The sequence below is a fragment of the Bubalus kerabau genome, chromosome 6, assembly GCF_029407905.1.
Source record: "Bubalus kerabau isolate K-KA32 ecotype Philippines breed swamp buffalo chromosome 6, PCC_UOA_SB_1v2, whole genome shotgun sequence".
NCBI lineage: Eukaryota > Metazoa > Chordata > Mammalia > Artiodactyla > Bovidae > Bubalus > Bubalus kerabau.
In genome coordinates, this window is record NC_073629.1 from 84,309,292 (window position 1) to 84,331,979 (window position 22,688).

Consider the following 22,688-nt stretch of genomic DNA (forward strand, 5'->3'; position numbering starts at 1 on the left):
GCCTCTGGAACAAAGGTTGGCAAAGCTTTACTATTTAAATGCAAGTAATAAATGAAATGTGGAAGCTTTTGGGGAAAATGATTTCCATCTCCATTTAGAGACACTGTCAGAGATTAATGCATATCAGGGTTCACGTTCTAACATTTGGACTGGCATATTATAATAGGCAAAGGAAACTCTTCTTCAATGCATAAATGAGCTGATTCACTTCTCCATCACTGGGTTACATAAGGTAGGCAGTTTTTCCTTCCCAGACTTACAGAACATCATAATTGAGTTATTCTTCTAAACCCAGACTGCAAGGTTGGAGGAGGGACAGTGGAATTAATTACCTCTGTCTGAAGGCCCTTCATGTAAAGAAGCAGACAAGGATGTTTTCCTTCGAACTAGGGTTAGGTGTACCACTTGTCCTGCATTTCGTAACACTTCAACAACGTCCTGGTTGGCAAAACCCTGAATATTCACACCATCAACCTACAACATTAAGAGATACATTAAACAGAGGTTTCAAGTTAGCTTCTTTTGAATGCAAATTTAGTAGTAAAACATGCTGACAAACTTCCTGAGAAACTAGAAAGCAAAATGGAACCTGTATTCCTAAGTCATACATTTGAATTATAGCCTGAAAGAGGCAATGGATCTTAGTCTCTGATGCTATTCAACATTCAAAGTGCCATAAAATGTGGCACTTTATACACAGCTCTCAAGATGTATTAATAGAAGCCATTATCACTAAAGCTGAAAGGACCATCCAATACTTCACCCCTGTACTATACATATAACACTGTGCGATATTTTCCAGAAGGAACTAATCTCCCTCCGTTAGGTTTTCCAGTATTTTTAAAAAGCATGTGAAAGAAGGCATTTACTAATCTCAATCAAGTCCAGTCATACATTCTTTTTGTTTTGGAGGGGGTTTGTTTTGTTTTTGTTTTTATTGGGCTCTAGACAATGAGTTGTGAAATATCTCTGCAAGTTATGCCCCACTAGGGAGATGTCCATTCTGATTTTCCTGGGGGAGCTTTCTGAGCTTTTGCTTTTGCTTGGAGTCACTGCTCTTGCTGGCAGTAACCTCTTCAGGTCCACTGCTGAGAGGCTCCTCCTTGGAAGACAATTTCCTCTTTTCCTTGGGACTCTCTTGCTTCCTGACTCTTCAGGGTCACTAACTGAACCTTCTTTGGTGAAGGTTTTCTTCCTCTTGGAAAGACTACTGCCAGCTGTTTCTTCAAGATCACTACCAGCTCCTCCTTGGAAAAAAGATTTCTTCTTCTTGGGCTTGGAGAAGGAGACAGATGGGTCTTCCATTACATTCTTCTGAGAGCCTCCTGGGGCTCTTTGTTTTTCTTCTTTTTGGGTCTTTCTCTTGTCTCCTCACACTCCTCTGGGATACTACTGCTTTATGAAGATGCCAGGGCAACTGCAGCCAGTCCTCTCTTTTCCTTCTTCAAGCATTTCCTCTGTCTCTCCAGCTTCCTAGTCATCTTAACAGCCACTTCCTCTACTTGACCCACTGCCTCCTTCATGATAGATTTTTTCCTAGGATCTCTCCAGTCTCATTGAAGGACTGCGGCTCCTCACATTGTTCCTGAAGTTTCTCCCCAAATGCACAGATAGGTACCTCAGAGAAGCAACCAATTTGTGGAGCAAAGTTGCATTTGTTTGCTAGGAATCAGGAGATGCGGTCTTTGTTCTTAGCAGCTGTTCAGCCAATGAAGGTAGAGTTGAAAATGAGTCCATATTTTGAAGACCCCTGGTCTTCAGGGCTCTGGAAACCTCATCTCTTTGCTGGGCCCAGGGAATCACACTCTTAAGTCCAACAGAACTAGTAGGTCTCCTCACTCAATCTTCTTCAAGCTAGTCAAACCACTGCTTAACTTTTTCCCTAAGATTTTCTCCAAAGTTTTATCACCAGTCCCCAAATGGTCAATTCCAGCAACATTTCCTAAGCCAATACTGGAAAGCCAAGGGTCATGAAAGGGGCTTCCTTAGATGGACTTGAAGGACAAACATTCAAATTATACCAACATTTGTTTCTGATTGAATCACTAAATTAAATGTGTCTACCTGCTTCAAAATTATTATGAAAATAAACTGTAGAATTAAACTAATTTCTACTAAATGGAGGAAATACCAATCTCAATTGATGAAAGGCAATGACTATATTCTCACATACATAGAATATCTCAATTCTGTATATCCTCAAAATTACTATGCAAGAAGGAAGGGACATATGTATACCTATGGCTGATTCATGTGTATGACAGAAACAAACATAACATTCTAAAGCAATTATCCTTCAATTAAAAAAAATTTTTTAAATTACTGTTAATAGAAAAACTTTCACAATGATAAATAGCTCCAGTAAATGGTCTATTAATTGCATATAAAATTGATGAATTTAAAGAACACAAAGAGGTGCTTGAAAAGTGTTTTATAGGAGAATGTTAGAGAATCTTTCAAATATATGTGTATGCATATTATATAATATACATATGTATGTAGTATTTTTTTCCCCTACTAAAACCATTAATGACTCCATTCTTCACAGGCAGTTAAAAAAAAAAATTAGAATGGATAAATAACTACTGTATAATATGGAAAACAATATCCAATTTCATGGGATGAACCACAGTGGAAAAGAATATTAAAAAAGAATGTATATATATATGTGTAAAACAGAGTCACTTTGCTATACAGCAGAGATTGGCACAACACTGCAAATCACCTTATACTTCAATTAAAAAAGAGTTTTTAATTAAAAAAATTAAGGACCATGAGAGTCCAAATTGATAAGATTTCACTGTACAAACTTAATTTTTTAAAACATTATAAAACTATATTAAGCCACTTCCATTGCACATATATTATAATAATGATAACTCCCCCCTCCCTCAACTTGATTCAATCCTGTAACAGAGGGCAGTTACTTACAGCAACTATCTGGTCATTCACTTGAATCTGACCATTGTGATACGCGGCACTGCCAGGTATTATACTTTTCACATAAATCCCTGAAGCTTCTCCTAAGATGCACAAAACATATGGAAAAAAGCTCTAATTAGGCCTTGATTGCAAAATTCATATCAAGAGGTTAATTAGCTAAAGAGGCTCACTGGAGGCTTGATAAATGCTGTTCTGAACACAAGCAGAGAAACTGATGGATTATTTCAAACTGTCACCATCACAAGTGACTCGAATTTGAAATGATTTGACTGATACCTATTTTTGGAAAAATAATCAGTAATGGAACCTCGATGAAATGCACTCCAATATCAGCTGGAATTCAGGAGAGCTCAGATTAAGTCTTACCTTCTCTTAGTTTTTCTCCATTCTCACTGGTGACCTGGCATAAGCCTTCATCATTACTTACCAGCATGAAGACAAGAGAGTCCTAGTAGGTTTTCCTGCCTATATTTAGTTGACTACTCACATTAGCTTCTATCTATCTATCTATCTTTAGATCTCATGATATGTATATATAAATTGCTGCTGCTGCTAAGTCGCTTCAGTCATGTCCGACTCTGTGCAACCCCATAGACGGCAGCCCCCCAGGCTCTCCCTGGGATTCTCCAGGCAAGAACACTGGAGTGGGTTGCCATTTCCTTCTCCAATGCATGAAAGTGAAAAGTGAAAGGGAAGTCGCTCAGTCGTAATCGACTCCTAGCGACCCCATGGACTGCAGCCTACCAGGCTCCTCCGTCCATGGGATTTTCCAGGCAAGAGTACTGGACTGGGTTGCCATTGCCTTCTCCATATATAAATTACAGTTATATAAAAACTATACATGCCTATGGGAAGGGGTTGGAAGAGAAGTTAGAAAAAGAAAGACCATAGCTCTGGATGATTTTACACTTTTATCTTAATTTCAAATGCACTTGAAATATTGTCTATAGAAGGAAAATAAACATCAATGGATTCCTACAGCCTATGTACTAAAATGTAAGTTTGATAGAATCACATTGAAGGACTTCCATAATTTGCCCCAAACCTTCTTTTTTACTTCGACTTCCAACTACCATCCGCTCCAATAAGACAGAAGTCTAGACACACGAGACTCATGATGTTCCACCAAAGCTCCAAGTATTTTCATGATTGTATCCCTTTTCTCATTTTTTTTCTTCCTGTTGATCTCATTCCCTCTATCAAAATCCTTCTCCTTTACCATGTTTAGTACAAATACCTATTTCTTTGTGAATTCTCCATTTCCCTCTGTCAGAATGAGTTTTTCATCTGCCATATGATGAGTTTATTAGTATCTCTGCTAAAACATATATTTCATTTATCCTCAAACAACTGAGAGTTATTTACACATTTGTCTCCCTGAACAGACATTTCTTACATTCATTTTTCTACTCTCTCTGAAACTAAGCAAACCAACTGCTCAAAAGTTCCAAAGAATAAAGCAAAAATTATTTTGAAAGACTGCACATTAAAAAGCATACTGAGTTATAGAATATTCTAGTTTTGGATTCAATGCTACTTCTCCATTCCCTGCTCAAGTCCCAACAACTTCTTTTGAGGGTAAAGTAAAATGTTTCTTTTCTTCATTCAGTAATATAAACATCAAATTTTCTCAATTATCTATCAGCTACTCACTGCATTTTACTCTGTAAGTATATTGCTAGGTTTACAACTTGAAAACTTAATGCAATAAAGCTTCCTAAACCACAAGTTTAGGAACTTAGCCATGATTTCTCTAACCGGACAGCTTATTAAGAGCTACTCAACACAGGGTTTTTTTGGCAACATTATTATGTAATCCATACTTAGCTCTTTTGGAACTCATTTAAATTCTAAACCTAAAAATGGTGGCACTCAGAAAAATCTACAGGTCTGAAAGCAGCTATTCCATTAGGCTAAAATAGCACAAGGTGGTCTGACATGAATTTCATTCAGGACTCTGAATACATTAGCACTTTTAATCTTTCCCACCTGCTATAAAATGCAAAATAGTAACTTTAAAAAATTAACTCTCTAACCTTGCAATTTTTAAAACACTAGAACATTTCATAACTCTAACTTTTCATCTTACAAGCAAATATTCGTGAAAAAGATTTATTTTTCCTTTTTACAGTTATTTCTTATCATAATAGGATAACTCGTACAGTGAAAATTACCAGAACTTTGCATGAAAGAGTTCAGGGAATATTATTCAGACATACTTGGGCACTTATTCTTGCATGCACTTATTCTTACAAGTATTCCCTTTATATGAAAGAAAAATATTCTAATTAAAGTGTTCATTTTATCTTCTTTTGATGATTAAACATAATAGCAATACTTTTTGACATTCACAATATGAAATACATGCAGTAATCATTTTACTTTATCACATATAAAATGCCATAATATGTAACACTCACAATATTCAAAATACATATCTTAGAAACAAGAGGAGGTATAATGTTATACATTGTGTTGGATAATTAAATTCTTTTGTTAATGACTATTGAGCCAGCTATAAAACTACTGAGATAAAACTGTGATTCTCTAATCATTTTTTGTAACTAGTTGCTATTACAGATTCGTGGTTTTATTGTTCAATGTTTAAATTAAAATCTGCATATATTTAATTTTATTGTCTAGAAACTTTAACATCCTTTACAATTATTTCCAAATATAAAACAGAGATGATTCATCTACCTGTCTGAGACGTTCCAACATAGCCAACAATTCTAATCCCAAGACTTTGTCCATCTTTTTTAATGAGTTCAACATCATAAGTTTCAAAAAGAGTAGAATTGTCCTGAAAAGAAAAATAATCTTATTATGTATAATGTTTAGTTATATAACTGTATGTATAAAGGCAATTTGTGAATGGTTTGTCAAGTATTTTCTGAAGACCTGTGGTACACAGAATTTTAAGATTGTCCCCATGACTTTTGATCCCTGTGCCATTCTGTGTTTATGTCATGAAAAAGCGAAATTATCCAGGGAGTCTAACCTAAGAAGGCATCCTTCAAAAGCAGAGAGTTTTCTCCTATTGATGGTAGAAAGGGATGTGAAAAAGATGTGAAGCATAAGGACTGGACCTGTGGTTTGAAGAAGGAGGCATCATGTGAGAAGGAATACAAGGGGCCTTAAAGAGCTGAAAGACGTCCTCTGTTTACAGACAATAGAGACTTTTGGTTCTACGGCTATAAGAAACTGTATTTGCCAACAATATGACAGAGTTTGGAAATGAACTGTCCCTAGAGTATCTAGCTAAGAGCCCAGCCAGGCCCATACCCTGATTTAGCTTTTGTAAGAATCTAAGCAGAACCCAGCCAAGTTAACCAAGACTTCTGACCTACAGAAATGTGGACCAACCATGGGTATTGCTTCAGGCCACTAAGTTTGTGATAATTTGTCACACAATGATAAAAAATTAATACAACCACTTAGAAAAAACTCACCATAAATTTGTATCTCAAAGAATTTAATGTAAAGAAAAAGAAACAAATGGAAGACTAATTATAGTAATAATTATTATGAGCAAAAAATGTTAACCTAAAACTTAACATTATTTGTCTTCTAATTAAAAATTTTCTGTAAAAAAAAATTTTTTTTTTCTGTAAAAAAGCAGTTCAGTTCAGTCACTCAATGGTGTCCGACTCTTTGTGACCCCATGGACTGCAACACAACTGGCCTCCCTGTCCATCACCAACTCCCGGAGTTTACGCAAGCTCATGTTCATTGGTTAGTGATGCCATCCAACCATCTCACCCTTTGTTGCCCCCTTCTCCTCCCGCCTTCAATCTTTCCTAGCATCAGGGTCTTTTCCAATGAGTCAGTTCTTCGCATCAGGTGGCCAAAGTATTGGAGTTTCAGCTTCAGCATCAGCGCCTCCAATGAATATTCAGGACTGATCTCCTTTAGGATGGACTGGTTGGATCTCCTTGCAGTCCAAGGGACTCTCAAGAGTCTTCTCCAACACCACAGTTCAAAAGCATCAATTCTTTGGCACTCAGCTTTCTTTATAGTCCAACTCTCACATCCATACATGACTACTGGAAAAACCATAGCCTTGACTAGACGGACCTTTGTTGGCAAAGTAATGTCTCTGATTTTGAATATGCTGTCTAGGTTGTCATAACTTTCCTTCCAAAGAGTAAGCGTCTTTTAATTTCATGGCTGCAGTCACCATCTGCAGTGATTTTGGAGCTCCCAAAAATAAAGTTAGCCACTGTTTCCCTATCTATTTGCCAAGAAGTGATGGGACCAGATGTCATGATCTTAGTTTTCTGAATGTTGAGCTTTAAGGCAACTTTTTCACTCTCCACTTTCACTTTCATCAAGGGGCTCTTTAGTTCTTCTTCACTTTCTGCCATAAGGGTGGTATCATTTGCATATATGAGGTTATTGATATTTCTCCTGGCAATCTTGATTCCAGCTTGTGCTTCATCCAGCCCAGCATTCTGCATGATGTACTCTGCTGCCGCTGCTGCTGCTGCTAAGTCACTTCAGTCGTGTCCAACTCTGTGGGACCCCATAGACAGCAGCCCACCAGGCTCCCCTGTCCCTGAGATTCTCCAGGCAAGAATATTGGAGTGGGTTGCCATTTCCTTCTCCAATGCATGAAAGTGAAAAGTGAAAGTGAAGTCGCTCTGTCATGTCTGACTCCTAGTGACCCCATGGACTGCAGCCTACCAGGCTCCTCCATCCATGGGATTTTCAGGCAAGAATACTGGAGTGAACTGCCATTGCCTTCTCCAGATGTACTCTGCATATAAGTTAAATAAGCAAGGTGACAATATACAGCCTTGACCTACTCCTTTCCAGATTTGGAACCAGTCTGTTGCTCCACGTCTAGTTCTAACTGTTGCTTCCTGACCTGTATATAGATTTCTCAAGAGGCAAGTCAGGTATTCCCATCTGTTTAAGAATTTTCCACAATTTGTGGTGATCCACACAGTCAAAGGCTTTGGCATAGTCAATAATGCAGAAATAGATGTTTTTCTGGAACTCTCTTGCGTTTTCAATAATCCAACAGATGCTGGCAATTGGATATCTGGTTCTTCTGCCTTTTCTAAAACCAGCTTGAACTTCAAGGTGTCTAAAAACATAACACCTTGCTTTCAATTCAAACCTTTAACAATAAAAAGTAAATAATTGATTGCATCAAATTCTCACTGACCACACAGCTACATTGGTCCCTCATTACAAAGTAGAAGTCTTCAGAGATCCAAAGTAATGGAGGGAAAAGAAAATGGTTCTAACAAGTTTGGAGAAGATATCAAAAGAAGAATATCTGTCGGAGATATTAGAATTATATATCTAATTCTATTACCTCTGACAGAGTCTAATATCTCTGACAGAAAACTTCTTCTCCTGTGGTTCCCATTAGGGAAAGCCTTTCCAGAAGACAGCAAATGGTTCCTCAAATGAATATGAGAGGTGGCTTTCCACCCTCTTCTGCCATAATCACTTTTCTTTTCTTTCCTCTTCTTCCTGTCTCCTCCTTTTAAAAACTATTTATTTCCTTTCACCTTATCTCCTGATTCAGAGCCTGTGATATGGTTGGAAAGAGCTTGGAATTGAAGGGTGAGGGGGCCAGATTAAGGTGTTCAAAAGCTACAAATTCTCAGTTTTAAGATAAATAAGTACTAGGGATGTAAGGTACAACATGATAAGTATAATTAGCATCATATATTATATATAAAAGTTGAGAGTAAATCCTGAGTTCTCATCACAAGAAAAATTGTTTTCTACTTTTTTAATTGTGTACCTATACAGATAGAGATAATGGATGTTCACTAAACTTACTGTGTGATGATTACTTCACAATGTATATAAATTAAATCACTATGCTGTACACCTTAAACTTATAAAGTGCTATATGTCAATTATATCTCAGTAAGACTGGAAGGAAAAAACAAACAAACAAAGAGCTTAAAAGGGACCAGAAAGATCTAAATTCAAATCCTAGTTTGCAACTTACTACCTATATGACCTTTAATAAGTTATCTGGACTCCCATCTCCTTATCTATTGAATGGATAAGACCTATCTTGCAGAATTCTTCCAAAGAATTCAGATGACTTGGATAAATCTAGGTGCTTGATAATGATTAATAATAATGATTATTATATAACTATAACAATTGTTAGCAATCAGAATATTATTATTATTAGTGTCTATTGCCTTTGGCCAGTTTGGTCTTATCAATGATAATACTCATACATTGACCAGTATTTAAAGTTTCCCCTCCACTACCTGGATATTTCTTCACCAATCTAATGAAATAGGAATGGCAGGTATTATTAGTCTCCAATTTACAGATGAGTAGTAGAGGCTCAGGGAAGTTGAAACCTTAACCCTGAGAAATGACAAAGAAGAAAATCAAACTTGTGTAGTGTCTCCAAGTTGGGCTCTCCTCTGCTTCATTGTTGAGCACTGAGACATGACCCACATCCACACAGCGCTTGGAACTGAAAGCATTTCCAATCCGGCAATGTATCACACCCAGTACTGAATCTATGATGAAAGAATAATTTGTATACTCACAGAACTAGGGCTCCTATTGGCCACAGCAGGCAAAGCAACAGGCAAGGCTGCAGGAGTAGGAGGGGTTATGGAAATTTCACCAACTGGGTCTCTTGCAACAAGCATCCTGACAGAATTCCCACAGTTCCTTAGCACTTGCGCAACCTGCTCACTGGTCATTCCCTGCACATTTGTGCCACCAATCTTCAAGATGTGATCCCCTGTTTTGAGTCTTCCATCCTTTAATCCAAGAAAACAGAAAAACAAAATTATTCTGAGAAATCATTGATCTAATTTCACTCATTAATAACAATTCATCAGCAGGAGAAAGAAAGGAGGCCTTAAAACTAAAGTCTATTCCCCATCCTTCCTTTTCCTCAGTTTTGTAGAAACCTGTATGAAAGAAGGTATTAGATCAAAATAATGAGGAGAAAACTATATGCTTTACTGTGAATTCTGCAGAAGGCACTAGAAGCTACTGCAAGCAAACAGAAGTTGTGAAACAGAAAGGCAATTCAATTCAAACATTTGGAAAGACTTAGAGAAAAGTAATAGATGCAAGGAGGAAATTATTATGGAAGAAGAAAAAACTAATTGCTGGATTTCTACTTTAAGCATTGATAATTTGATATTCTATTTTTACCAATGCAACAAACATGAAATAAAATAACCAACTACTTGACAGTCAGTATTCATGAAAAATAAGGGTAAGATGCTTCTGTGAATAAATGATTCTTGAACAAAATTATGCCCTGAACACAGAATAAAGAATATGGAGATAAGTATTTGCATACTTGACTTGGACAAAGGACATTTCATGCTAAGTACATATTTAGTCATTTCCTAAGCATTATTTTTTCCCTATTTTACCTCAACTCAATTTAAAATGATGCAGATAATTTGCACCTGTCACTGAAAGTCAAACATTTTCTTCTTTCAGAAAAACAGGTGCTATACAGTATTCACAAGTGCAAAAACAATCATAATCAGATTGATAGGAAAGACACCAAAATGACAGCTAGCTTTTAAAGTCCGGCGGCCCCAAATACTGCATATTATGGATACTTTCTGATTAACATTCTCCTTTCATAGCCTGTCTATTGTAGAAGGAAACTAAAAGGTACAAAGTCCTTTTTGTTCTTTAAGAGAAATCATAAATCAATGATAGCCAATAAATAGCTATGCCAAAATTCAAAGTCATAGCATGCTAATCACACATTCAAATATAAGTTTATTAACTCACAGATTCTTTCAAAAGAGAGAAAAAATTATGCATAAGGGCAAAGATAGTATGAAAGGCAAAAAATTAAAATAGTTGAGGAAGGGGTAATACATTATTACAGAGAAAACACAGTATCATTTATATAGTTTTTTTTTTTTTTTTAAGAAAAAAATACTTTAATTCAAGTTAGCATGTCCATGCTAAATTAGCATGAAATTAAAAGATGCTTACTCCTTGGAAGAAAAGTTATGACCAACCTAGATAACATTGAAAAGCAGAGACATTACTTTGCCAACAAAGGTCCATCTAGTCAAGGCTATGGTTTTTCCTGTGGTCATGTATGGATGTGAGAGTTGGACTGTGAAGAAAGCTGAGTGCTGAAGAATTGATGCTTTTGAACTGTGGTGCTGGAGAAGACTCTTGAGAGTCCCTTGGACTGCAAGGAGATCCAACCAGTCCATTCTGAAGGAGATCAGCCCTGGGATTTCTTTGGAAGGAATGATGCTGAAGTTGAAACTCCAGTACTTCGGCCACCTCATGCGAAGGGTGGACTCATTGGAAAAGACTCTGATGCTGGGAGGGACTGGGGGCAGGAGGAGAAGGGGATGACAGAGGATGAGGTGGCTGGATGGCATCACTGACTCAATGGACGTGAGTTTGAGTGAACTCCGGGAGTTGGTGATGGACAGGGAGGCCTGGCGTGCTGCGATTCATAGGGTCACAAAGAGTCAGACACGACTGAGCGACTGAACTGAACTGAACTGAACTGATAGCATTTATGGGTTTAAAAAATATTTATTACTCTGTATTGTAAGTTCTCTGCTAGGTTGTTATACACGATAATTTCCATTCAAAAACTATTTGAAAATCTAAAGGATTTTAGGTCTGAGCTACAAAAGAAATAAATGTTTCTCTGAAAATTAAAAAATAACACTAAATACCTACCCAATTCAGAAAATGAAATTATTACCACTTTTGATTCCAAACTATTTCTATCATTGGTCTTTAATTAAAAGGCAACATGTCATTGACAGAAAATAATGCTGCTGCCGCTGCTGCCACTAAGTTGCTTCAGTCGTGTCCAACTCTGTGCGACCCCATGGACTGTAGCCTACCAGGCTCCATCATCCACAGGATTTTCCAGGCAAGAGTACTGGAGTGGGGTGCCGTTGCCTTCTCTGAGAATATCATGACTTTATAAAATAAATGCTCTTTCCCTTAAGGAATTAAAGGAAGGCACTAAGTATTGGGTGGCCAAAAAGTTCACACTGTTTTAAGTAAAAATAAAAGACATTTTAATTTTCACCAAGAATTTTACTGAACATATTCACTAACCAAATGAAAATTTTGGCCAAACCAAAATAAGTACGTCCATCCTATGCTACTCAAATTTCCAGAGCCCTCACCAATAATTTTGAAGGATAGGGAAAATACCAGTTTATAGACATAAAGCAAAATTACTGGGAATAACTGTTCAGGGGCCTCAAGCTGGGCCTTGATTATTCTTTACCATCTGAGCCACCAGGGAATGCTTGATTATTCTAGAAAGAAAATTCCTCACTTTCCTCAGTAGTTCACACCCACTCTCTAATCCTTGGCTGGTCCCATTCCTTCTCAGTATTAAAAGCTGTGTGTGCTTAGTCACTCAGTCATGTTCGACTCTTTGCAACCCCATGGACTGTAGCCCACCAGGCTCCTCTGTCCAAGGGGATTCTCCAGGAGGGAATACTGGAGTGGGTTGCCATGCCCTCCCCTAGCGTATCTTCCCAACCCAGGGATTGAACCCACATCTCCCGCATTGCAGGTGGATTCTTTACCATCTGAGCCACCAGGGAAGTCCTTGAATACTGGAGTGGGCAGCCTATCCCTTCTCTAGGGGATCTTCCTGACAGGAATCAAACTGGGGTCTCCTGCATAGCAAGCATACTCTTAACAGCTGAGCTACCAGGGAAGCCCAATATTAAAGGTTAATGGATAGCTATTATAACATGACTCATAATTGCCTGACACCAAAAAGTCAATAATTCATGACAACTTTTAAATAGGTTGTGCTCTACAAGTCACCTTTGGGAGAAAACAGGTGACTCAATATATTTGATGTCCCTAGAGTTCCTCCACAGCACATGAAAGAGATTTCTGCAAAACAAAGAAGTTTTACACTGCCTATACCAATTAAAAAAAAAAAAAAAAAACACTTCTAACTGCTGAAAATTTCTGAAATAGCTGAACAGAATTCTCAAAAGATGTATATTTCAGGTACTGTGAATTTTGGAGAGTACCTTGGGACAATATCAAATAATTTCCCTATCCATGGAATTGACCCTAATAACATCCACTGATGGCTCATTGTAACTTGTTGTTGTTCTTGTTTAGTCAATAAGCCCTGTCTGACTCTTGAGACCCCATCATGAACTGCAGCCTGTCAGGCTCCTCTGTCCATGGGATTTCCCAGGCAAGAGTACTGGAGTGGATTGCCATTTCCTTCTCCAGGGAATCTTTTTGACCCAAAGATCACACTCACTTCTCCTGCACTGGCAGGTTCTTTATCAATGAGCCACCAAGGAAGCCCCTCACTATAACTATGTACCAATGAACATTTCTAAAAAAGTCATATAAATCAATATTTTTTCATTTCATTTACAACATTAGAGGCAGTAAACAGTAAAATGACAAGTAAAGGCATTGGAGTCAGACACATCCAAATTTATCCTGGCACTACTTTGGTCAAGGTGTAGGGCCACAGATCAGTTACTGATCCTACATAAATCTCAGATCCTTATTTAAGCAAGAGGGGGATAAATTCCTCTCTCGTTGAGTTGTAAGCACTAAACTCAATACTACATGTCAAAAGCTTTAGCCTAGTGTCTTGCTTACAGCATTCTAAGATGCATCCATTTCTGATACTTCTGTAGACTCAGGTTTTCTTTGCCATATCCCCCAACTCTACCCCATACTGACTGATATGTACACAAAAGGAAAGACAAGGGGCCATTTTATGAACTTTTTAAAATAAGAAACACTGACTTGCTTCTCAACTTTCTGTTACACAGTTTATAGTCTTTAAAGAAAGTATTTAGTATTAATTAATCCCTTTAGCAGAATGTAAGTATCACTTTATGATCAATCTCAACCACATCTAACTAAGGACCTAAGACATTCATACTCCCTTACCATGAAGATTGCCATAGTCAACAGTGAGTATTAATAGTCAAAAGTATGAGTATATTTTAATGAAAAACAATATTCCTTTTAATAATTTTAAAGCCATAATCAGGCTATATAAGCAACAACTCTAAAGATTTAGCAACAAAACATAGAGTTAGTTGAAGAGATTTGATCTGCCATTTAGCTGGGATGAGGAGGAGAGGAAAGAGAATACTGCTCTGTCCCCTATATTTAGGTCTCACCATAGGCTTCCCTGGTACTTCAGCTGGTAAGAATCTGCCTGCAGTGCAGAAGACCCTGATTTGATTCCTGGGTCAGGAAGATTCCCAGGAGAAGGATAGGCTGCCCACTCCAATATTCTGGGACTTCCCTGGTGATTCAGACAGTAAAGAATCTGCCTGCAATGTGGGAGATCCGGATTCGATCCCTGGATTGGGAAGATCCCCTTGAGGAGGGCATAGTAACCCACTCCAGTACCCTTGCCTAGAGAATCCTCATGGACAGAGGAGCCTGGTGGGCTACAGTCCATGGGGTCCCATAGAGTTGGACATGACCGAGGGACTAAAACAGCACAGCACATATTCCTTATATAAGAAAGCCAACAGCAATATTACTGTTAGAACTGGCAATTCCCTGATAGGCGGGACCAACCCTGGACAGGTGTACACAAGAAAATGAAAACACTGGGATCGACTCTGAATAAGTAAACAGTTAATCTGCCACATGTGGGCTCAATTCTGACTCTGCCATTTTTAAGTTGTGTAGCTTTGGGCAATTTCTTAAGTTTCCATATCTATAATTTGGTAATAAAATTTATGACTGTTTTAAGAATTATACAAGAATATTGTATATTAGGCAGATAACAAAGTCTAGCATAAAAACTCACTTCTACATTATGACTCTGATGGGCACATGACCACCCCATTCTGAAGACCTGAAACAGCGACAATCCCTTCCAGGAAAGGGTGAAAATCAGACCTGGGCTTTTATTAACAGTGCCACCAATGGAAAATCTGCATATCACATTCTCCTTGTGAAAACTCATAATGTACATCAGTATTTAATAGCTTATAATTCTTACAGTAAAGAAATCTACTTGATTTTGTTTAACTTGGTACTTTCTAAATGTCTTTGACCCTTTGTTCTTTAATAATAACCACTTTGCATCTTGAAAAATGCTACTCTAGCAAATAAGTCTATTAAAATTGCTAAAGGAGGGGGACAACAGGGGATGAGATGGTTGGAATGGCATCACTAACTCAATGGATATAAGTTTGAGTAAGCTCCAGGAGCTGATGATGGACAGGGAAGCCTGGCGTGCTGCAGTCCATGGGGTCTCAAAGAGTCAGATACGACTGAGCAACTGAACTGAAAGGAGGGGGGCTGAGTGGGAAAAGATGCCAAAATATTCCACAATATTTCATCTCTTTCTAAGTTGCTAAATTTTTCAAAAAAAAAAAACCCTTAAAGATTATTATTTGTTTCGTGCCACAGATATGTTTTGAACACCCATAAAATGACCATTCTCAACCTTCTTGATCTCCTGTACACTCAAAAATAATTGAGGATGAAGGAATAGGGACTACAAAAGGGCGTAGATCTTTGTGGGTGATGAATATGTTCATTATCTTGACTGTAGTGATAGATGGTACCACGGTTACACTTTGTGTGTCATCTTGGTTAAACTCTGGTGCCCAATTATATAAAAAATCTATTTTCTAAAACAAAGAAAAAATTGTGAGAAGAACAGTATTCTTAAATATTTGCAAATCTCCCTAGTATCGGGCTTAAAAGAAGACAGCTGAATTTTCATATTTGCTTCAGCATTCAGTGTGTTGCCATGTATTGCTCTGGTTGATGTATACAAAGAAAATCTGGCCTTCATCAGATATATATTTGGAAAATGGGAGAGTATTTCCATAGCTCTTTCAGCCTAATTCTTTGATAACACACCAAAACTTGACAAGTGATGATTTCTTAAAAATAAGTTGCAATGTGGAATCTGAAACATCAACAAGTTTTCAGATAATGTTTAATTAAAATCTATTCATCAATCTTGAATTATGAATGCATTTTTTTACCTATATATTATTTTGCCATTCTATACACTGATCTTTGGAAAAAACTGACTCATAGCTACGCAGATTTTCTAAATACTGACATATGATCAATACATTATTTAATATTAAAAAATCATACTTATTAATATCATTAAGATCTATTCAAGAAAATTAGAGATACCAAAGCAACGTTTCATGCAAAGATGGGCTCAATAAACGACAGAAATGGTATGGACCTAACAGAAGCAGAAGATATTAAGAAGAGGTGGCAAGAATACACAGAAGAACTATACAAAAAAGATCTTCACGACCCAGGTAATCACAATGGTGTGATCACTCACCTAGAGCCGGACATCCTGGAATGTGAAGTCAAGTGGGCCTTAGGAAGCATCACTATGAAAAAAATTAGTGGAGACAATGGAATTCCAGTTGAGCTATTTCAAATCCTAAAAGATGATGCTGTGAAAGTGCTGCACTCAATATGTCAACAAATTCGGAAAACTCAGCAGTGGCCACAGGACTGGAAAAGGTCAGTTTTCATTCCAATCCCAAAGAAAGGCAATGCCAAAGAATGCTCAAACTACCACACAATTGCACTCATCTCACACGCTAGTAAAGTAATGCTCAAAATTCTCCAAGCCAGGCTTCAGCAATATGTGAACCGTGAACTTCCAGATGTTCAAGTTGGTTTTAGGAAAGGCAGAGGAACCAGAGATCAAATTGCCAACATCTGCTGGATCATCGAAAAGCAAGAGAGTTCCAGAAAAACATCTATTTCTGCTTTATTGACTCTGCCAAAGCCTTTGACTGTGTGGATCACAAAAAACTGTGGAAAATTCTGAAAGAGATGGGAATACCAGACCACCTGACCTGCCTCTGGAGAAATTTGTATGCAGGTCAGGAAGCAACAGTTAGAACTGGACACGGAACAACAGACTGGTTCCAAATAGGAAAAGGAGCACATCAAGGCTGTATATTATCACCCTGCTTATTTAACTTATATGCAGAGTACATTATGAGAAATGCTGGGCTGGAGGAAGCACAGGCTAGAATCAAGATTGCTGGGAGAAATATCAATAACCTCAGATATGCAGATGACACCACCCTTATGGCAGAAAGTGAAGAAAAACTAAAGAGCCTTCTAATGAAAGTGAAAGAAGAGAGTAAAAAAGTTGGCTTAAAGCTCAACATTCAGAAAACGAAGATCATGGCATCCGGTCCCATCACTTCATGGCAAATAGATGGGGAAACAGTGAAAACAGTGGCTGACTTTAATTTTCTGGGCTCCAAAATCACTGCAGGTGGTGATTGCAGCCATGAAATTACAAGACGCTTGCTCCTTAGAAGGAAAGTTATGACCAACCTAGACAGCATATTAAAAAGCAGAGACATTTCTTTGGCAACAAATGTCCATCTAGTCAAGGCTATGGTTTTCCCAGTGGTCATGTATGGATGTGAGAGTTGGACTATAAAGAAAGCTGAGCACCAAAGAATTGATGCTTTTGAACCCTGGTGTTGGAGAAGACTCTTGAGAGTCCCTTGGACTGCAAGGAGATCCAACCAGTCCATCCTAAAGGAGATTAGTCCTGGGTGTTCACTGGAGGGACTGATGTTGAAGCTGAAACTCCAATACTTTGGACACCAGATGCGGAGAGCTGACTCATTTGAAAAGACCCTGATGCTGGGAAAGATTGAGGGCAGGAGGAGAAGGGGACGACAGAGGATGAGATGGTTTGATGGCATTACCAACACAATGGACATGGGTTTGGGTGGACTTCGGGAGTTGGTGATGGACAGGGAGGCCTGGCATGCTAAAGTTCATGGGGTTGCAAAGAGTCGAGCACAACTGAGTGGCTGAACTGAGCTGAACTGAATATCACTAAGAATCTAATCAGAGGAATATTTTCCAAAATTCTAATTTCTGCTTGAAAATTCAAATTATCATCAGTAACAAATACTGTTAGCTATTTTCCTTTAAGTAACAGGCTTACATCATTCATTTCAAGGAAACATCTACTAGATAGCCAAGCCTGAATAATAATTTTTCTATCAGTTATTCTTTCAAAAATAAAAATAACATTCTAGATTGGCAGCTGCTGGTGAGGCAGGGTGCAAGGTGGGCAAAATGGATGAAAAGGTCAAAGAAACAAAATTTCAGCTATAAAATAAGTGAACCATAGGGATGTAAACCACAGCATGGTGACTATGGGTAAAAATACTGTATTGTATACCTGAAAGCTGCTAAGAGAGTAGATCTTAAAAGTTCTTTTCACAAGAAAAAAAATTGTAACTATGTGGTAATGGACGTTAACTAGACTCAGTGTGGTGATAATATACAGAAGTATCACATCATTATTCTGTACACCTAAAACTAAAATAATATATCTCAAAAAAATTAAATCTCAAAAAATTTTGTGAATAAAGGCAAAAAACTAAAAACTCAAATAAATTTTAAAAATTAAAATGCTGTTCCATATTAAAAAGTGGCCACTTTGTCTCATAAATGTTTTTCCTCAAGACAACCACCATATTTCTAGTATACTCCATTCTGTTTCACAATATTAAAAAGACATGCACTTAAAGGTCAAACTTTACTTAGATTAGTTTTTATTGCACTTTTTAAAGTGAAACTGCCATTTTTGTTGTTGTTGCAAGCACATGGTAAAGAAGAAAGCAATGACTCTTAGTACGGCTCGGTGCCACTGCTCTAATGCACACAAAGGCAACAGCAGGCCTAGTCTACCACTGCTTGTTCATCATCGGTGCAAATGTCAACATGGTGAAAAGGCTAATGCATCTTAGTATTATTACGCAAGTGATTTTGATCTTATAAACCCCCTGCAAGAAACTCAGGGACCCTCAGGGCCCACAGACAAAACTCTGAAAGCCATTATGCTAAATAAATAAACTTAGCTGCTGAAAGAATAATAGGAATATTAGTAGCTCCACAGTTTGTATAAGGAGAAACAATCTTGACTAGAAATAGGGAGCTGAGAAGTTTGCCTCAAAGCTATACATGCACAGGAAGTTCATTTTTAGTGTTACTTTCTATGTTTTTTACTAATACTCTGTATGTTCACATTTATTGATACTTTTATGTTTATATGTTTTTATTAATACTTTATATGAAGGAATAAATGTCTATGTACTGGACATAAATCCTATGGACAGAGGAGCCTGGCAGGCTCCAGTTCACAGGGTTGCAAAAGAGTCAGACACAACTTAGCAACTAAACAGCAATAACAACAAAGACGTGAACCCATACAATTTATATGTCATACTGATTATCATAGACAGTCTATGTAACATGAACTCACTATTAAGTAGCTTCAAATTTCTAAAGTGCTTTTTAAAAATTCAATGCAGTACTTAACATTTTCTTCAATGTAAAACTAAGCAGAAATAGTTGACAAATTTTATAATGGCCCACTTTCAGCTTAAACACTGCTAAATCATGAAGGGTAGTATTTTTATTTATAATGTCAAAAAATTATAATTCTAGTGAAATTTATCTCATGCAATATTGGGATAAAATTTTGTAATCATTGTACTATCTGATCTTAACATTTATACCCTTGAGAGATACACAGGGAGAAAATAACATAGATACTCAGAATGCAATACCCATTAATGATTCCTTTCAATAAAAAATATTGTCTTTTGATTGAGTCAAGATGACTGTCAATCACAGGGCAAAAAAAAACCCCATACAGACACACCCAAAAATGTTGATTTAGGAGCTTTTTAAAATAAAGCAGAGTGAGTACACATTAACACTTACAGAAAAAAACATTTTTAGCTATCCTTAAGTTCTGGTCACAGAATCATAATTCTAGTAACCCATGTTACATAATTACATTTTAAGTCATACAATTTAAATTGTATAAAACCAAAATGAAATCAAAGAAGGTCAACTTACTCGATCTGCTAATCCTCCAGGAACTATAGTTCTTACAACGACACCACTTGATTTTCCCCCAACGATTCCAAAACCTAATCCAGAGCCATCATTAATGAGCTCAACATCTTCAATATGGCCCCAACGAATCTACAAAGTGATAGCAAGCAAAAACCAAAGTTTTAGTAAAAACACATACATTCATTGCTTACCAATATAGTAATTATTAGAGTAACAGATACACCAAAAAAAAATTAATATTCATTCATGTAATTAATCAAGTCAACTTTCTAGTGACTCAGAGATGATTTCTATAGGATCAGAGATCCTCTTAAGGATTTTATAATCTGGTGGAGAGGTAAACTAAAACATAAACAATTAAAATATAAGACAGAATATTGGTTCATAAGACACTGTAGCTCCAAGCAGACAGAAACACACTGCCTCATTCCCCTGTCTATGTCTGATACCTAGCACAGTGCCAATCACCTAATAGGAACCAATAAACATGTGTTTATCTGAATTAAAAGAGAATAATAAAATATTATAAAGATGGGAGGGCTATAGAGACAAGAGGTCAAATCCAATGAAAAATTATGAAAGACTTCAAGGAAAAAAGGCAACCCATGCCAGTATTCTTGCCTGGAGAATTCCATGGCCCGAGGAGCCTCAGGGGCTATAGTCCATGGAGTAGCAAGGAGTTGGACATGACTGAGCGACTAACACTTTCAAGGAAAAGGCAGCATTTTAATTGCTCTACAAAGAAAAAATACATTCAAGCAAAAGGGAAATTTAAGAACAAAGCTAGGCTTAGATAAGGAGAATAAATGAAGGTTTTAGAAGAGGAAACAACAGGAGCAAAACAGTGATTTAGAAAGAATCTGGCAGCAGTGTGAAGCATAAGATGGTGAGAAGGACAGAGTGACCAGAATGATTGAAGAGACTCTGAAGAAGAAATGTAGACCCAACTGAAGATATTGGCAAAGGATTATACAAATCAGACTAAAAGACATAAGCATTTTTCCTCTAACAGCAGGCTCCATCAGAAGTATACATTAAATCCACATAATCCACCTGCAGGGCAAAAGTCTACCCCTCAAGACATTAGGACATATTTAGTTTTTCTATTATACTAAATTGGAAAGTTATTACACAATGTTAAAAATAACCAGAGTTATCAGGGATATCTAATAGATTCACACCTGGAACAATATCTAGTATCCAGGAAGCAACAATGTTTGCTAAAAATGCCTGAATTAGGGACAGCAGTTAATATGCATTCTCATTTAAGCCTCACATTTAATGCAGTTTCATTTAATCCTCACAACATCTCTGGGAACTAGAGGACATCTCTATGAACTAGACACTTTGTTATTACTTCCAAGCAACAAATGATGCAACTGAGGTGTGGAGAACTCAAAGCATTTGCCCAGTAAGACTCAGTTATGAAGTAAGAGCTGGACTTGAACCCACCTTAGCCTGATACCGGACTCCTTATTCTTAACCACTGTGCTAAGCAACTTCCCACTTTGTTCATTCCATTTATTATGTAAATTGTGTTGCATAAATATTACTGATTACAATAGGGAAAATGTCTGTACATTAGTGTTGTGACCTTGTACTGTACCCAGAAAGTCTATTTTTTCTTTTTCCTAATGAATGAAAATTAAATAAATCAGCCAGCACTTAGTGTTATAAGAAAATAAGATTTATTAGATCGTTTTCTGAAGATGCAGGTCAAAATCTGTGAAATGTTACAAAGCAAGTTTAAAGATTCCCAAAGGAACATAAACTTTTATTCTTTTTTTTTTAAACTTTCATTCTTTTAAATTGTTCAGTACACATCCTTACATATAAAAAAAAAAAAATTCTGTAATTTTGCAGTATCCATAATCTAGGCATAAAAAATTCAACTTATAAAAATAATATTTTTAAGGCAAATAACCAAATCTTAAGATACTCATAGTAAATCTCTAATAAAAACTCCTAGCTTAATTAGTTAAGTGGTTACATGACCAAGGAACTCCTTCCATTACCAAACAAATTACACCCAATACTATAAATTACCCCCTACATTAAATAAAAACCTTAAACAAGGAGAATCAGAGGACACTGAAAAACACGACAAAAACTGTTCATCAACTATCCTGTTTAACATGCTAATGCTGTCTTTGGAGATGTAATCTTTCTTGAACTATGACAAGTAAAATGACATCTTCTAAATATCTTTACACTTATTAAAAAACAAAGGTATGATTCAAAATTAAGGATTTTTCCAAATTTGTAACTCACTGTGTCAGGCAGATTTGCATCAGGTAGGCTAGTAGAAATGCTGCTTTTTGTGTGGACTGGCTCCCTGGCCACGATTAGACGCAAAGATCCAGTGGTTTCTTGTAACAATGCAATTGCTTGCTGGTGGGAAATGTTCTGATCCAGTGGCGTGTGATTAATAGCCAATATTTGATCATTTTCCCTTAACCTTTGATCCCTTGATGATAGAAGAAAATATTAAGTGATATAACAGCCAGATTTTCCTAACTTTCTATTTTATATTGGAGTACAGCCGATTAACAATGTTGTAATAGTTTCAGGTGGACAGCAAAGTGACTCAGCCATACACATACATGTATCTATTCTCCCCCAAACTCCCCTCCCATCCAAAGAGCCTGATTTTCAAGATGTATTATTCAAGTAGTTTATACCTTATGGTACTACTTCACTTAATACAATTATTGAAATATTTAATTGCATAATGTAACAGAGCTCTTCAGAGTGCTTTTCATCAAAGCACTTATTAGCTAATTAAGCAATTAAGTAGTGCATCCCTACACACCACACCATTTTAAAAGCCATTTGGCTGGAAAATAAGCAAAAAGAAT

At 37.0% G+C, this 22,688-nt stretch overlaps 1 protein-coding gene across 4 annotated transcripts in view; it reads right to left on the reverse strand.

The window, feature by feature from the left end:
• The window catches only part of PATJ (PATJ crumbs cell polarity complex component), a 383,451-nt gene that overhangs the window by 326,919 nt on the left and 33,844 nt on the right, over positions 1 to 22,688 (reverse strand). For all 4 annotated transcript variants that reach the window (XR_008715910.1, XM_055585657.1, XM_055585656.1 and 1 more), the window contains exons 6-11: positions 22,102 to 22,297; positions 19,831 to 19,959; positions 9,486 to 9,704; positions 5,644 to 5,746; positions 2,932 to 3,023; positions 333 to 474 (exon numbers count right to left, since the gene is read on the reverse strand). Coding sequence is in view for 3 of the 4 variants with exons in the window: in XM_055585657.1 (XP_055441632.1) it covers positions 333 to 474; positions 2,932 to 3,023; positions 5,644 to 5,746; positions 9,486 to 9,704; positions 19,831 to 19,959; positions 22,102 to 22,297 (881 nt within the window). In the remaining variant the exon portion in view is untranslated. The remainder of the gene's footprint in view (positions 1 to 332; positions 475 to 2,931; positions 3,024 to 5,643; positions 5,747 to 9,485; positions 9,705 to 19,830; positions 19,960 to 22,101; positions 22,298 to 22,688) is intronic.